The sequence below is a fragment of the Oncorhynchus clarkii genome, chromosome 31, assembly GCF_045791955.1.
Source record: "Oncorhynchus clarkii lewisi isolate Uvic-CL-2024 chromosome 31, UVic_Ocla_1.0, whole genome shotgun sequence".
NCBI lineage: Eukaryota > Metazoa > Chordata > Actinopteri > Salmoniformes > Salmonidae > Oncorhynchus > Oncorhynchus clarkii.
Window position 1 is genome coordinate 15,384,360 of NC_092177.1, and position 17,806 is coordinate 15,402,165.

The 17,806-nt window shown below is 48.0% G+C and overlaps 1 protein-coding gene across 1 annotated transcript in view; it reads right to left on the minus strand.

Annotated features, from left to right (window-relative positions):
• LOC139390480 (glutamate receptor 1-like) overlaps positions 1–17,806 on the minus strand; it is a 190,419-nt gene that overhangs the window by 70,187 nt on the left and 102,426 nt on the right. Inside the window, exons 6-9 of the mRNA XM_071137612.1 lie at positions 9,160–9,318; positions 7,351–7,518; positions 2,974–3,078; positions 2,655–2,768 (exon numbers count right to left, since the gene is read on the minus strand). Coding sequence (XP_070993713.1) covers positions 2,655–2,768; positions 2,974–3,078; positions 7,351–7,518; positions 9,160–9,318 — 546 coding nt within the window. The remainder of the gene's footprint in view (positions 1–2,654; positions 2,769–2,973; positions 3,079–7,350; positions 7,519–9,159; positions 9,319–17,806) is intronic.

A 17,806-nucleotide genomic window follows, 5' to 3' on the forward strand; every position in this document is an offset into this window, starting at 1 on the left:
CTCCATACCTACCACCTCCCACTATGCCAAGCTAGAGGACCTGGAGCCTCATACCTACCACCTCCCACTACCCCAAGCTAGAGGACCTGGAGCCTGTCCTCCATACCTACCACCTCCCACTACCCCAAGCTAGAGGACCTGGAGCCTCATACCTACCACCTCCCACTACCCCAAGCTAGAGGACCTGGAGCCTCATACCTACCACCTCCACTACCCCAAGCTAGAGGTCCTGGAGCCTGTCCTCCATACCTACCACCTCCCACTACCCCAAGCTAGAGGACCTGGAGCCTCATACCTACCACCTCCCACTACCCCAAGCTGGAGGACCTGAAGCCTGTCCTCCATACCTACCACCTACCACTATCCCAAGCTAGAGGACCTGGAGCCTGTCCTCCATTCCTACCACCTCCCACTACCCCAAGCTAGAGGACCTGGAGCCTCATACCTACCACCTCCCACTACCCCAAGCTAGAGGACCTGGAGCCTCATACCTACCACCTCCCACTACCCCAAGCTGGAGGACCTGAAGCCTGTCCTCCATACCTACCACCTCCCACTACCCCAAGCTAGAGGACCTGGAGCCTGCCTTCCATACCTACCACCTCCCACTACCCCAAGCTAGAGGACCTGGAGCCTCATACCTACCACCTCCCACTACCCCAAGCTAGAGGACCTGGTGCCTGTCCTCCATACCTACCACCTCCCACTACCCCAAGCTAGAGGACCTGGAGCCTCATACCTACCACTTCCCACTACATCAAGCTAGAGGACCTGGAGCCTCATACCTACCACCTCCCACTACCCCAAGCTAGAGGACCTGGAGCCTGTCCTCCATACCTACCACCTCCCACTACCCCAAGCTAGAGGACCTGGAGCCTGTCCTCCATACCTACCACCTCCCACTACCCCAAGCTAGAGGACCTGGAGCCTCATACCTACCACCTCCCACTACCCCAAGCTAGAGGTCCTGGAGCCTGTCCTCCATACCTACCACCTCCCACTACCCCAAGCTAGAGGACCTGGAGCCTCATACCTACCACCTCCCACTACCCCAAGCTGGAGGACCTGAAGCCTGTCCTCCATACCTACCACCTACCACTATCCCAAGCTAGAGGACCTGGAGCCTGCCCTCCATACCTACCACCTCCCACTACCCCAAGCTAGAGGACCTGGAGCCTCATACCTACCACCTCCCACTACCCCAAGCTAGAGGACCTGGAGCCTGTCCTCCATACCTACCACCTCCCACTACCCCAAGTTAGAGGACCTGGAGCCTCATACCTACCACCTCCCACTACCCCAAGCTAGAGGACCTGGAGTCTGTCCTCCATACCTACCACCTCCCACTACCCCAAGCTAGAGGACCTGGAGCCTGTCCTCCATACCTACCACCTCCCACTACCCCAAGTTAGAGGACCTGGAGCCTCATACCTACCACCTACCACTATCCCAAGCTAGAGGACCTGGAGCCTGCCTTCCATACCTACCACCTCCCACTACCCCAAGCTAGAGGACCTGGAGCCTCATACCTACCACCTCCCACTACCCCAAGCTGGAGGACCTGAAGCCTGTCCTCCATACCTACCACCTACCACTATCCCAAGCTAGAGGACCTGGAGCCTGCCCTCCATACCTACCACCTCCCACTACCCCAAGCTAGAGGACCTGGAGCCTCATACCTACCACCTCCCACTACCCCAAGCTAGAGGACCTGGAGCCTGTCCTCCATACCTACCACCTCCCACTACCCCAAGTTAGAGGACCTGGAGCCTCATACCTACCACCTCCCACTACCCCAAGCTAGAGGACCTGGAGTCTGTCCTCCATACCTACCACCTCCCACTACCCCAAGCTAGAGGACCTGGAGCCTGTCCTCCATACCTACCACATCCCACTACCCCAAGTTAGAGGACCTGGAGCCTCATACCTACCACCTCCCACTACCCCAAGCTAGAGGACCTGGAGTCTGTCCTCCATACCTACCACCTCCCACTACCCCAAGCTAGAGGACCTGGAGCCTGTCCTCCATACCTACCACCTCCCACTACCCCAAGCTAGAGGACATGGATCCTCATACCTACCACCTCCCACTACCCCAAGCTAGAGGACCTGGAGCCTCATTCCTACCACCTCCCACTACCCCAAGCTAGAGGACCTGGAGCCTCATTCCTACCACATCCCACTACCCCAAGCTAGAGGACCTGGAGCCTGTCCTCAATCCATACGTTAGAGGCCCTGTCTGTGGGCAGGAGACATAGGAGACAGGAGACACAATAGAATAGTTTAACTTTTCTACCATGGGGGATAGTAGATTGACATAGGCTAGTGATGTTGCTGTTCCTTACTGGTCTACTGAGGAAAAGTAAATGGCTGAGGAAAAGTAAATGTGAACAGTTATTCTAACATCTTTAAATTCTGCATCGGAATTCGGTAAGGAGCACATTGCATCCTCGAGTTTCATGTTCTGTTAAAATGAATTACCATAATCTAAATGTGATTTATTTTATTCTGAGCACCGTGGGTGGACGCCCTAATCAGGTTACGCACATCCAATGCATATGGGTCCGGTAAATTTCTCAAACGTACAGTAAATGAAAATGCTGCCGGTCACATTTTCCTAATGAAAACCCTGACACACCCACACACACACTAACCAGGATGGTGGTAACTATGTAGGTCCTGTTCTGTAGGCCATAGCTGCTGTCGTTGCTTCCTCTCATGAAGGTGGCTGTGCTCACGTACTTCTCGTCCTCGTTCCAGTAGCCCACCTGATACACATACAAGATAAACAGACAAGTGAAAAAACTGAAGGGCCATGAAGGAAACCTGGATTTGATCTGATACTCAACTGTACAGATATGATGTTAGACTGCAATGAAACACTAATGGACATGAATCCCAATATTTGACATCAAATAAGCTTCTATAAGATCCCATTAGATCCCATAAGGTCCTACAGATCTCATGACTCACCTTCTTAGGTCCAGAGGGGGCTAGCTCCATGACACTGACAGTGAAGTTGGTCCTGCGTCCTTTCTCATTGAACTGGATATGACCTGTCAGGCCATCGATACGCACCTGACACATCAATAACACAGAGACACAGGGAGCAGTTACCATATAGGTTTTGAGGTGTGGTCTTATTAGCCTCATTAACAGAGAACATGAGCTGGAGTTCAGTTTCTTCAAGAGCCTTGTCTGGATGTTCATTGGAGTCTGTATAGCATGTATTATGCGTGTGTGTGTGTGTGTGTGTGTGTGTGCGTGCGTGTGTGTGTGTGTGTGTGTGTGTGTGCACTGGGTGTTCAAAACATTAAGAACACCTGCTCTTTCCATGACATAGACTGACCAGGTGAAAGCTATGATCCTTTATTGATGTCACCTGTTAAATCCACTTCAATCAGTGTAGATAAGGGGAGGAGACAGCTGTCAAGTCCTGACCATAGAAAGCCTGTATTTTCTATGGTAGAGTAGGTCAGGGATTGACTATGGGTTTTAGTCTAGTTTATTATTTCTTTGTGGGGTTCTAGGTTTAATTTTCTATGTTGGTGTTTGTGTATGATTCCCAATTAGAGGCAGCTGGTAATCGTTGTCTCTAAATGGGGATCATACTTAAGTTGCATTTTTCCACCTGTGGGGTATGGGATATTGTTTATGTAACTGTGTTTGGAGTTAGTGCACCTCTGTAGTCACGGTTTGTTTGTTGTTTTGTTAAGTTTCAATATGATTGAAGCATGTGGAACTCTACAGTCGCTGTGCCTTGGTCCATCTCTACAAACAAACGTGACAGAATTCCCATCCACAAAGAACCGAGCAGCGTGCCCAGGAAGGGGAAGAGATCCTGGATGGGAAGGGATCCTGGACTTGGGAGGAAATCCTGGCAAGACAGGATCGTCTTCCTTGGCGGGAGTCGCCTAGGAGCATGAGAGGACAGCGACGACGTCGGGGAGGAAGGCCACAGAAACCCCAAGAAAATTTTGGTGGGGGGCACATGGAGCAGTCGGCGGAGCCGAGGAGTGAACCAGAGCCAGTCTGGGAGAAGAGGTAGAATTTGGAGGAGAGAGAAATGGGAGAGTTGTTGAGTTGGTGGAGGATGCACGGCATTTGCCTAAGGAACGTGTTGTCAGTTTAGTGCCACCTGAGTCAGCTCCCCGTAATCGTCCTGAGAAGTGTGTTAAAGTTCTGGTACAATTGATGCCGGCTATACGCACCAGGTCTCCAGTGCGTCCTCACAGCCCAGTACGTCCTGTGCCAGCTCCTCGCACTTGCCGTGTGAAGGTTGTCATCTGTCCAGGACACGTTGTGCCAGCTCTACGCTCCAGACCTCCAGTGCGCCTCCACAGCCCAGTACGTCCTGTGTCTGCTCCTCGCATTCTCCCTCAAGTGCGCCTTCCCAGTCAGGTACGTCCTGTGCCTGCTCCTCGCATTCTCCCTCAAGTGCGCCTTCCCAGTCAGGTACGTCCTGTGCCTGCTCCTCGCATTCACCTTGGAGTGCGTGTTCCCAGGCAGGTGCGTCCTGTGCCTGCTACTCCTGAAGTGTGTGTAACCAGTCTGGTGCCACCTGTGTCGGCCCCACGCATCAGGCCTCCAGTGCGCCTCCCCAGTCCAGAGCTTCCGGCGACAGTTCCCAGTCCAGAGCTTCCGGCGACAGTTCCCAGTCCAGAGCTTCCGGCGACAGTTCCCAGTCCAGAGCTTCCGGCGACGGTCCCCGGTCTAGAGCTTCCGGCGTTGGTCCCCGGTCCGGAACCTCCTGAGACAGTCCATGGACCGGAATCTCCTGTGAACCTCATGGACCGGAATCTCCGGAACCTCCAGCTCCATGGCCGGAGCCTTGCCCTGCACCGATGCCCGGAGCCTTGCCCGGAGCCGATGCCCAGTCTAAGCACGGCGTCCAGTCCAGCTCCAAGGCAGGAGCCTTCCTCGGCATCTAGGTCCAGTCCAGGCACAGTGTTTAACCTGGGTCCATGGCTGGATCCGCAGGATAAGCGGGTACTTCGCCCCACACCAGAACCGCCCCCGATGCTGGCAGATGAGCGGGTACCACCACCGACACCCCCCCTAACCCTCCCTTTTTTGTTTCAGGTTTTGCGGTCGGAGTCTGCACCTTTGAGGGGGGGGGTATTGTTCATTTTTTTGTTTTGTTAAGTTTCACTATGATTGAAGCATGTGGAACTCTACAGTCGCTGCGCCTTGGTCCATCTCTCCAAACAAACGTGACAACAGGTTAAAGAAGGATTTTTAAGCCTTGAGATAATTGAGACATGGATTGTGTATGTGTGCCATTCAGAGGGTGAATGGACAATATAAAATGTTTAAGTGCCTTTGAACAGTGTATGGTAGTAGATGCTAAGAACTGCACTGCTGCTGGGTTCCTCACACTTAACAGTTTCCTGTGTGTATCAAGAATGGTCCAACACCCAAAGAACCTCCAGCCAACTGTAGGAAGCATTGGAGTCAACATGCGCAGCATCCCTGTGGAATGCTTTCAACTCCTTGTAGAGTCTATGCCACAACGAATTGAGGCTGTTCTGAGGACAAAAGGTGGTGCAACACAATATTAGGAAGGTGTTCCTAATGTTTTGTACACTCAGTGTATGCGTGTGAGTGTGTGTGTAGTGTCTGCAGCATGTGTTCAGTGCAGCATGCTAGTGTTGGCAGCATGATGGGTTTAATTGAGCGAGTGGGGCATCAATCTCCTCTCTACCCACAGGCAGATAGATGTCTGCATTCACTCGAACCAGACCACAGCTAGACACAACCCATGGAGGCATTGTGTGCTTGTGTGTGAGTGTGTGAGTGTGTGTGTGTGTGTGTGTGTGTGTGTGTGTGGAATATATAGAGGGGAGAGTGTGTGTGTGTGTGTGTGTGTGTGTATATGTGTGTGTGTGTATACAGGTGTGTGGATGTGCGTGTGTATGCACAAGAGTGAGTGTGTGTGTGCATCAATTAGACCACAGTTCCACAGAGCCACACCAGAGAGATCAGTGTGAGACTCTGAGAGCATCTGTCTGTTTAAAAGCTCAAGTCGAGGGCCGGGGGCCGAGGGCCGAGGGCCCAACTAAAATATGAATACAATAACATCTTAATAACTACATCCAACTAGTAATGTCGTCAGTACCAGAAAACAGCTACCCTACTGCTAGCTGATATTGATAATCAATCCAGTTCACAGCATATTCCTCTGTAGGCACGTCTAGGGCAATTACTAATAATCACACAGCAATATCGGTTTATTCAGGTTGTCTGAAAACCTATTGAGCCCTGTCTTTTCTGCCTCTCTTTCAGTGAATCAGGTCATCTCCATAGAAATCAGAGACGCTTTCTGCCGTACATGCCTTCAAACTACCGTAAAATGATGCCCTGACCTAAGGAAATGTCTATGCAACACCTTTAAACAATTCCCTAATATGTTTTAGATGTTTTACGCAACCGGGCCCTGACGTTTATCCACGTTTCTCCAAACCTTAATGTGTTTTTGACACCCTGGGTTGCTCCTCCTTCATGCGGCTCCTCCTGTATTAATTCTGAATGGTTAAGGTAAGGGTTAAGGTTTGGGTAGGGTTAAAACAAAAACAACTCCATGGTTAAGTTTAGGCGTTCATTCTGAATGGTTAAGTTAAGGGTTAAGGTTTGGGTAGGGTTAAAACAAAAACAACTCCATGGTTAAGTTTAGGCGTTCATTCTGAATGGTTAAGTTAAGGGTTAAGGTTTGGGATAGTATAAAAATCAACACACAAAAACAAGTGTCTACATCCACCCATCATCCCCGTCCACAACGCCCTAGCAAAACCCAAGCCTACTTGATGGTAATAGCGCTCACTGCTGCCCCTAGTGGCGGGATTTGAAGGCATCTCCTGACGTCCTCACGACTTGGATTAAGGTCTAATTATGAAGTGAATCTTGAGTGGCCCGGCTGCTCTCTCACCATCTCTGTAATACTAAACCAAGTGCTTTATTTCATTCCCATCTCAGAACACTGCATTACTAAACTCCATTGTTGATGTCATATTCTATGATGATCATAGGCAGGTTTTATTGCCTGCAGGTTTTGTTTACCTAACATGATGTCACATTCCATCCAAGAAGCTCATAGGTGACTCAATGGGAATGTTAGGTGACAGAATAGAGATCTAAATTGTTCAGCAGGCCCCGACTCAGAATGGGTTAGCCAACGTGCCACTCAGGAGCTTGTCTGTGTATGTTGTTGTGCTGTAGGTAAGAGTGTGTGGGTGAATCCCTAATAAGAGTAGTTTGTGGTGTGGGTTCTCTGAATGTCTTTAAAATGGCCCCCGGGTCCAGGCATCTTGGTGTGTGTGTGTGTGTGTGTGTGGGGGGGGGGGGGGGGTGTACCTGTTGCAGGGCTCTCTGTATATCTATGCCTTGGCCCCAGGGTGCGGGCGGGTTGGCGAGGCATTCGCCTGCGTTACCACGGCGAGAGATGTCTATCCTCTGTTTCCGGAGGTTCTGGAATGCTGTAGACATCACCTTCACTCCGTCATATGTCAATGCTCCGGTGTACTACAGAAAGAGAGAGGGGGGGTGGGGGTAGAGTGGTGTGTAAGAGAGAGAGATAGATAGAGAGAGAGACAACCTCATTAGACTTAAAACACCACATCTTGAGAGGGTAAAACAAATTCAAGAGGAGGGTGATGAAAGCAAGTAAGGCAAAGATCATCGTACAGAGATCAGAGCAGAGATCATTATAGAGAGATCAGAGCAGAGATCATTATACAGAGATCAGAGCAGAGATCATTATGGATAGATCAGAGCAGAGATCATTATAGGGGGATCAGAGCAGAGATCATTATGGAGAGATCAGAGCAGAGATCATTATAGAGAGATCAGAGCAGAGATCATTATGGAGAGATCAGAGCAGAGATCATTATAGAGAGATCAGAGCAGAGATCATTATAGAGAGATCAGAGCAGAGATCATTATAGAGAGATCAGAGCAGACATCATTATAGAGAGATCAGAGCAGAGATCATTATAGAGAGATCAGAGCAGAGATCATTATGGAGAGATCAGAGCAGAGATCATTATAGAGAGATCAGAGCAGAGATCATTATGGAGAGATCAGAGCAGAGATCATTATAGAGAGATCAGAGCAGAGATCATTATAGAGAGATCAGAGCAGAGATCATAGAGAGATCAGAGCAGAGCTCATTATACAGAGATCAGAGCAGAGATCATTATAGAGAGATCAGAGCAGAGACCATTATAGAGAGATCAGAGATCGCCCCAAGTGTGCCTTTAGGTGTGTGTGCGTGTGTGCATTTAGGTGTGTGCATGCGCACATGCTTACGTTGCTCCCAGACCTTGGAGCAACGTAAGATAGGCAACGGCACAAGGTCTGGGAAGGATGGCGGATTCTCTTGGACATTTCAAAGGGGGAAAAATGTTTTCTAGGGAGGGTCCTCTTCAGACATACAACTCACTCAACAAATATTTTAATTTTCATTTTGTATTATTATTATTCTATATATCTTTTCTATATATACAGTGGGGCAAAAATGAGTCATTTTTGTAAACAAATTCATTAAAATCCTACAATGTGATTTTCTGGATTTTTTTTATTTGTGTCTGTCATAGTTGAAGTGTACCTATGATGAAAATTACAGGCCTCTCTCATCTTTTTAAGTGGGAGAACTTGCACAATTGGTGGCTGACTAAATACTTTTTTGCCCCACTGTATATATTTTTTTAACCTTTATTTAACTAGGCAAGTCAGTTAAGAACAAATTCTTATTTACAATGACAGCCTACCCCAGCAAAACCCTCCCCTAACGACGCTGGGCCAATTGTGCGCCACCCTATGGGACTCCCGATCACGGCCGGTTGTGATACAGCCCGGTATCGAACCAGGCTCTGTAGCGACGCCTCTATCACTGCAATGCAGTGCTCCGCTCGGGAGCCACAAATCACGAGTTTGGGAAGCAGGACTTAAAATGCTGGAGGAAATTGGATAAGGCAGCGAAGTGATTTGGCAGCGAGGTGTCCGGAGAAGCGTGTCTGATTTCCGACTCGTACTCTCTGTCCCAACTGATAACGGAACTTGTACAGACGTGTTAATGCTGGAGCATTGGAACATTGAGAGTTGCAATCCGTCTGTCTAGACAGAGTAGTGTGCATGTCTGTGCAGTGCAGTGCAGTGCAGTACCTTCAGGCGTCTCTTGGGGATCTTGGCGTCTTTGTTTTCGAACTCCATCCACTGCTGAATGGTACGACTGACGTTCTGCTCTGTGTAGTTGACCAGCTGGAAGCCTGTGATGTTCGCCCCACCTTTCCTCAGGTCCGTTAGGTCAATGTCCAGAAAACCCTGATAGGAAGAGGATACAGAGAGGACAGACAGATAGAAAAAGAGAGGATATAGAGACGGATGGAAGGAGAGAAAGACAGACAGACACACAGGACGGAGAGAAAAACACGTTAGACATTTAGATGAATCAATTACTTTCTCTAGTTTCATGTTTTTAGGATGAAATAAAGAAATATGAAGGCTACTTTTTTCAAGAGGAGATTTGAGTAAATATGTTTCCTACAGCTCACAATGTTGGATTTAAAACCATTGTGTAGGACTACAGAGGGATACAGAGGTGACGGCCAGTATACTTCTGTTCATAGAATACCAACAACTTCAGTGGTCAAATAAATTACCTTGGGTGTTACGCTAATACTGCAGGGAGCGGAAATCGGAAGTTTAAAGAGAAATAACTCAAATTTGAAATGTGAGAGATCAATATTCTGAGAGATAAAATCACAATCAGATCTGTGGAGAATAAGTTATTTGCTATAGCAAGAGTGTAAGAGAGAGACAGAGAGAAGGAGAGAGTGAGAAGTGGAGAGAGAGAAGGAGAAAGAGAAGCAGTGCAAGAGACAGAGGGAGAATTGTATAATGAGAGTGTTCTGTATAAAGGCCAAAGAAGTGAAGTGGCTCTACATTGTAATTCCTGGTTTAAACTAAAGCAGGAAGAGAATGACAGAATGCCAGGGTCAATCTCTTAATGAAAAAGGCAAATCCTTCAGAGCAAGCTCTTATCCCAGCCCCAGCCTGAAAAGAAAGAAGTAACGAGGGAGGAGAAGGAATAAAGTAGAGAATGAAAGGTTGATGGAGAGGTCTAGGTTTAATTCCTGATAGAGTTGTGTTAATCCTGGACCCGCGTGCGGTGAGATACAATAGAACCACTTCCCTGGAACCTTTCAACACTGTGGAACACAATAGAACCACTTCCCTGGAACCCTTCAACACTGCGGAACACAATAGAACCACTTCCCTGGAACCTTTCAACATTGTGGAACACAATAGAACCACTTCCCTGGAACCCTTCAACACTGTGGAACACAATAGAACCACTTCCCTGTAACCCTTCAACACTGTGGAACACAATAGAACCACTTCCCTGGAACCCTTCAACACTGTGGAAAACAATAGAACCACTTCCCTGGAACCTTTCAACACTGCGGAACACAATAGAACCACTTCCCTGTAACCCTTCAACACTGTGGAACACAATAGAACCACTTCCCTGGAACCCTTCAACACTGTGGAACACAATAGAACCACTTCCCTGTAACCCTTCAACACTGTGGAACACAATAGAACCACTTCCCTGGAACCCTTCAACACTGCGGAACACAATAGAACCACTTCCCTGGAACCTTTCAACACTGTGGAACACAATAGAACCACTTCCCTGGAACCCTTCAACACTGTGGAACACAATAGCACCACTTCCCTGTAACCCTTCAACACTGTGGAACACAATAGAACCACTTCCCTGGAACCCTTCAACACTGTGGAAAACAATAGAACCACTTCCCTGGAACCTTTCAACACTGTGGAACACAATAGAACCACTTCCCTGGAACCTTTCAACACTGCGGAACACAATAGAACCACTTCCCTGGAACCCTTCAACACTGTGGAACACAATAGAACCACTTCCCTGGTACCTTTCAACACTGTGGAACACAATATAACCACTTCCCTGGAACCCTTCAACACTGCGGAACACAATAGAACCACTTCCCTGGAACTTTTCAACACTGTGGAACACAATAGAACCACTTCCATGGAACCCTTCAACACTGTGGAACACAATAGAACCACTTCCCTGTAACCCTTCAACACTGTGGAACACAATAGAACCACTTCCATGGAACCCTTCAACACTGTGGAAAACAATAGAACCACTTCCCTGGAACCTTTCAACACTGCGGAACACAATAGAACCACTTCCCTGTAACCCTTCAACACTGTGGAACACAACAGAACCACTTCCCTGGAACCCTTCAACACTGAGGAACACAATAGAACCACTTCCCTGTAACCCTTCAACACTGTGGAACACAATAGAACCACTTCCCTGGAACCCTTCAACACTGCGGAACACAATAGAACCACTTCCCTGGAACCTTTCAACACTGTGGAACACAATAGAACCACTTCCCTGGAACCCTTCAACACTGTGGAACACAATAGAACCACTTCCCTGTAACCCTTCAACACTGTGGAACACAATAGAACCACTTCCCTGGAACCCTTCAACACTGTGGAAAACAATAGAACCACTTCCCTGGAACCTTTCAACACTGTGGAACACAATAGAACCACTTCCCTGGAACCTTTCAACACTGTGGAACACAATAGAACCACATCCCTGTAACCCTTCAACACTGTGGAAAACAATAGAACCACTGTCTTTCTTCTGTGAGCTGCTCCTTGCTAAAACCAGCTGAGAGCTGAACACTCCTGCTGCCTGCAGATGATATTCAGCTGAAACTAGGCTGTGTGCTGCACGCATGTCAATATATTTCACTGCTTTGAGATTGTGTATGTGTATGTGTGTATGTGATTGTGCATGATTTCTCTATTGTACTACATCATTGATCAGTCGTATACCTCCACTACACTACTTTGATATGCATCAGTAGGTATTAAGAAGTGAGTATAAGCAATGCCCCCTGAATAAAAAGTGAGTATATGACTTATACCTGCGTATACCCTCCACTAGACCACTGGCCCTTTGTGTTTACCCTCCACTAGACCACTGGCCCTTTGTGTTTACCCTCCACTAGATCACTGGCCCTTTGTGTTTACCCTCCACTAGACCACTGGCCCTTTGTGTTTACCCTCCACTAGACCACTTTGTGTTTAACCGTTGGTATTCTATAGGTTCACCACTGTACTAACCTTCCACACACTGAAGACCTATAGTTTCACCACTGTACTAACCTGTCACACTGAAGACCTATAGGTTCACACTGCACTAACCTGTCACACTGAAGACCTATAGGTTCACCACTGTACTAACCTTCCACACACTGAAGACCTATAGGTTCACACTGTACTAACCTGTTACACTGAAGACCTATAGGTTCACCACTGAAGACCTATAGGTTCACCACTGGAGACCTATAGGTTCACTGTACTAACCTGTCACACTGAAGACCTATAGGTTCACACTGCACTAACCTGTCACACTGAAGACCTATAGGTTCACCACTGTACTAACCTGTCACACTGAAGACCTATAGGTTCACCACTGTACTAACCTGTCACACTGAAGACCTATAGGTTCACACTGCACTAACCTGTCACACTGAAGACCTATAGGTTCACCACTGTACTAACCTGTCACACTGAAGACCTATAGGTTCACCACTGAAGACCTATAGGTTCACCACTGGAGACCTATAGGTTCACCACTGAAGACCTATAGGTTCACCACTGCACTAACCTGTCACACTGAAGTCCTATAGGTTCACCACTGAAGACCTATAGGTTCACCACTGAAGACCTATAGGTTCACCACTGTACTAACCTGTCACACTGAAGACCTATAGGTTCACCACTGAAGACCTATAGGTTCACCACTGGAGACCTATAGGTTCACCACTGGAGACCTATAGGTTCACCACTGAAGACCTATAGGTTCACCACTGAAGACCTATAGGTTCACCACTGAAGACCTATAGGTTCACCACTGTACTAACCTGTCTATAATAGCTATAAAGGCTGTTAAGATGTTCATGTTAAAACAATGAGTGTATATATTTGGCCTGGTGGAGTGGTTTTGTGCGCTGACTGAATGGAAGCTGATAATTATGAGTTTTTCACTCGGATGGTCTTGGCCGGTTTCGGGAAGGAATTACGAGTCCTCACTGTCTGAGACCGAGTACAAATGTATCCGACACCGAACAAGACCGAGACACTCAATATGTGGTCTTGAGAACTAAAACACTGTCACGACTTCTTCCGAAGACGGTTCCTCTCCTTGTTCGGGCGGTGTTCGGTGGTCGATGTCACCGGTCTTCTAGCCATTGGCGATCAATTTTTTATTTGTTTTGTCTTGTTTTCCCACACACTTGGTTTTCATTCCCTCATTACGTGTTGTGTATTTTACCCTCTGTTCCCCCCATGTCTTTGTGTGGAATTGTTTGTTGTAAGTGCTTGTGCACATTGTTGTCTGGGGCGCGATGGGTTTTGTACCCATACGTTGTTATTCTGGATGCCAGTGGTTTTGTATATTAAACTTCTCCGGTTATTACCCAGTTCTGCTCTCCTGCGTCTGACTACTCTGCCATAGAGCGTTCACAGTCAGTCCACTGACATCAGACCACAGCAAAATCACACTACTAGAACAGAGCTATGCTCAATCATGAGGCATCAAAGCCAAAGAAACTGAATAACATTAAGATATGCTATACATAGAAGGAAAGTAGTGTGGAAATCTACCAAAAAACTATTAGGCAAAAACAAATTCAATCCCATCTAGACAACTTCCTGGACAAAATGTTTCACTGTAATAGTGAAAGTGTAAACTTAGCAGTAGAAAACCTTAAGAGTATATTTGACCTCTCAGCTTCCCTATCAAATCTTAAAATGTCAAATAGAAAACCGAAGAAAATTAACAATAATGACAAATGGTTTGATGAAGAATGCAAAAACCTAAGAAAGAAATTGAGAAACCTATCCAACCTGAGCCTACGCCTTCACTATAGTGAATCACTAAAACAGTACAGAAATACACTACGGAAAAAGAAGGAACAGCACGTCAGAAATCACTTCTGGGAAAATTGTAAAACACTAAACAAACAACAACACGAAGAGTCATCTATCCAAAACGGAGATGTATGGGTAAACCACTCCTCAAAACGTTTTGGCCCTTTAACAAAGAACAACCAGCTTAAACATATACATGATCAAATACAAATCTTAGAATCAACTATTAAAGACTCCCAGAACCCACTGGATTCTCCAATTACATTGAATGCACTGCAAGAGAGACAAGGCAAGAAGGAAATTCTATGCCATCAAAAGGAACATAAAATTCAACATACCAATTAGGATCCGGCTAAAAATACTTGAATCAGTCATAGAGCCCATTGCCCTTTATGGTTGTGAGGTCTGGGGTCCGCTCACCAACCAAGACTTCACAAAATGAGACAAACACCAAATTGAGACTCTGCATGCAGAATTCTGCAAAAAAAATCCTCAGTGTACAGCGTAGAACACCAAATAATGCATGCAGAGCAGAATTAGGCCGATACCCACTAATTATCAAAATCCAGAAAAGAGACATTAAATTCTACGACCACCTAAAATGAAGCGATTCCCAAACCTTCCATAACAAAGCCATCACCTACAGAGAGATGAACCTGGAGAAGAGTCCCCTAAGCAAGCTGGTCCTGGGGCTCTGTTCACAAACACAAACACACCCCACAGAGCCCCAGGACAACAGCACAATTAGACCCAACCAAATCATGAGAAAACAAAAAGAGAATTACTTGACACATTGGAAAGAATTAACAAAAAAACATAGCAAACTAGAATGCTATTTGGCCCTAAACAGAGAGTACACAGCGGCAGAATACCTGACCACTGTGACTGACCCAAAATTAAGGAAAGCTTTGACTATGTACAGACTCAGTGGGAATAGCCTTGCTATTGAGAAAGGCCGCCGTAGGCAGACATGGCTCTCAAGAGAAGACAGGCTATGTGAACACTGCCCACAAAATGAGGTGGAAACTGAGCTGCACTTCCTAACCTCCTGCCAAATGTATGACCATATTAGAGACACATATTTCCCTCAGATTACACAGATCCACAAAGAATTTGAAAACAAAACCAATTTTGATTAACTCCCATATCTACTGGGTGAAATACCACAGTGTGCCATCACAGCAGCAAGATTTGTGACCTGTTACCACGAGAAAAGGGCAACCAGTGAAGAACAAACACCATCGTAAATATAATACATAATAATTATGCTTATTTATTTTCCCTTTTGTACTTTAACCATTTGCACATCGTTACAACACTGTATATATACAAAATATGACATTTGTAATGTCTTTATTGTTTTGAAACTTCTGTATGTGTAATGTTTACTGTTCATTTTTATTGTTTATTTCATTTTTGTATATTATCTACCTCACTTGCTTTGGCCATGTTAACACATGTTTCCCATGCCAATAAACCCCCTTGAATTGAATTGAGAGAGAAGGCAGATTCAAGCCCACAGCAGGTAATCTGCTGCACGGTGAATCAGATGCAGGCAGAAGCAGTCACACACAGAGACACAGAAAGACTGATCTACAGACAGAAGCAGTCACACACAGACACAGAAAGACTGATGTACAGACAGAAGCAGTCACACACAGACACAGAAAGACTGATGTACAGCAGGAGACAGAACAAGTGAACTTTGTAGCCTCAGATCTTTGTGATTGGTAGTGGAAGTGGTGCTGTCGACTGCTCTCACCTTCAGCCTCCGACTGTGACTGTCTGTCTGGTAGAAGTTCCAGAAACACAGGCAACCCTTATTATGTTGATCCCTGCATGCCCTCTTTGATGAAACTTTCTGTGGTCTGCTATTCTTAACACCATCAACCAGAACTTTATTCTCTTTCTCTCCCCCTTCTCTCCTTCTTATGCCTAACGGGCCTGCTCCCTCTACTCCCTACCCCCCACTCCTCTCCTTCTTATGCCTAACGGGCCTGCTCCCTCTACTCCCTACCCCCCACTCCTCTCCTTCTTATGCCTAACGGGCCTGCTCCCTCTACTCCCAACCCCCCACTCCTCTCCTTCTTATGCCTAACGGGCCTGTTCCCTCTACTCCCCCCCCCACTCCTCTCCTTCTTATGCCTAATGGGCCTGTTCCCTCTACTCCCCCCCCCACTCCTCTCCTTCTTATGCCTAACGGGCCTGCTCCCTCTACTCCCAACCCCCCACTCCTCTCCTTCTTATGCCTAATGGGCCTGCTCCCTCTACTCCCTACCCCCCACTCCTCTCCTTCTTATGCCTAATGGGCCTGCTCCCTCTACTCCCTACCCCCCCCCCCCCTCTCCTTCTTATGCCTAACGGGCCTGCTCCCTCTACTCCCTACCCCCCACTCCTCTCCTTCTTATGCCTAATGGGCCTGCTCCCTCTACTCCCAACCCCCCACTCCTCTCCTTCTTATGCCTAATGGGCCTGCTCCCTCTACTCCCAACCCCCCACTCCTCTCCTTCTTATGCCTAATGGGCCTGCTCCCTCTACTCCCTACCCCCCACTAATGGGCCTCTCCTTCTCCTCTCCTTCTTATGCCTAATGGGCCTGCTCCCTCTACTCCCTACCCCCCACTCCTCTCCTTCTTATGCCTAATGGGCCTGCTCCCTCTACTCCCAACCCCCCACTCCTCTCCTTCTTATGCCTAATGGGCCTGCTCCCTCTACTCCCTACCCCCCACTCCTCTCCTTCTTATGCCTAATGGGCCTGCTCCCTCTACTCCCTACCCCCCACTCCTCTCCTTCTTATGCCTAATGGGTCTGCTCCCTCTACTCCCTACCCCCAACTCCTCTCCTTCTTATGCCTAATGGGCCTGCTCCCTCTACTCCCTACCCCCACTCCTCTCCTTCTTATGCCTAACGGGCCTGCTCCCTCTACTCCCTACCCCCCACTCCTCTCCTTCTTATGCCTAATGGGCCAGCTCCCTCTACTCCCAACCCCCCACTCCTCTCTTTCTTATGCCTAATGGGCCTGCTCCCTCTACTCCCTACCCCCCACTCCTCTCCTTCTTATGCCTAATGGGCCTGCTCCCTCTACTCCCTACCCCCCACTCCTCTCCTTCTTATGCCTAATGGGCCTGCTCCCTCTACTCCCTACCCCCCACTCCTCTCCTTCTTATGCCTAATGGGTCTGCTCCCTCCACTCCCTACCCCCCACTCCTCTCCCTCTTATGCCTAATGGGCCTGCTCCCTCCACTCCCTACCCCCCACTCCTCTCCTTCTTATGCCTAATGGGCCTGCTCCCTCCACTCCCTACCCCCCACTCCTCTCCTTCTTATGCCTAATGGGCCTGCTCCCTCTACTCCCAACCCCCCACTCCTCTCCTTCTTATGCCTAATGGGCCTGCTCCCTCCACTCCCTACCCCCCACTCCTCTCCCTCTTATGCCTAATGGGCCTGCTCCCTCTACTCCCTACCCCCCACTCCTCTCCCTCTTATGCCTAATGGGCCTGCTCCCTCTACTCCCTACCCCCCACTCCTCTCCCTCGTATGCCTAATGGGCCTGCTCCCTCTACTCTCTACCCCCACTCCTCTCCCTCTTATGCCTAATGGGCCTGCTCCCTCTACTCCCTACCCCCCACTCCTCTCCCTCTCCACCCTCCTCACATCCCTTCTCCCTCTCCTCTCCCTTTTCCTCCTCTGTCCTCTCTTCTCTCCTCCTTCTCCCTGAAGTACCAGTACAACCAGGTGTCCATATGTCTCAGTTGAATGTTCAGAGGAGAGAGTGAAGGAGAGAGAAGAGAAGAAGAGAAGTGT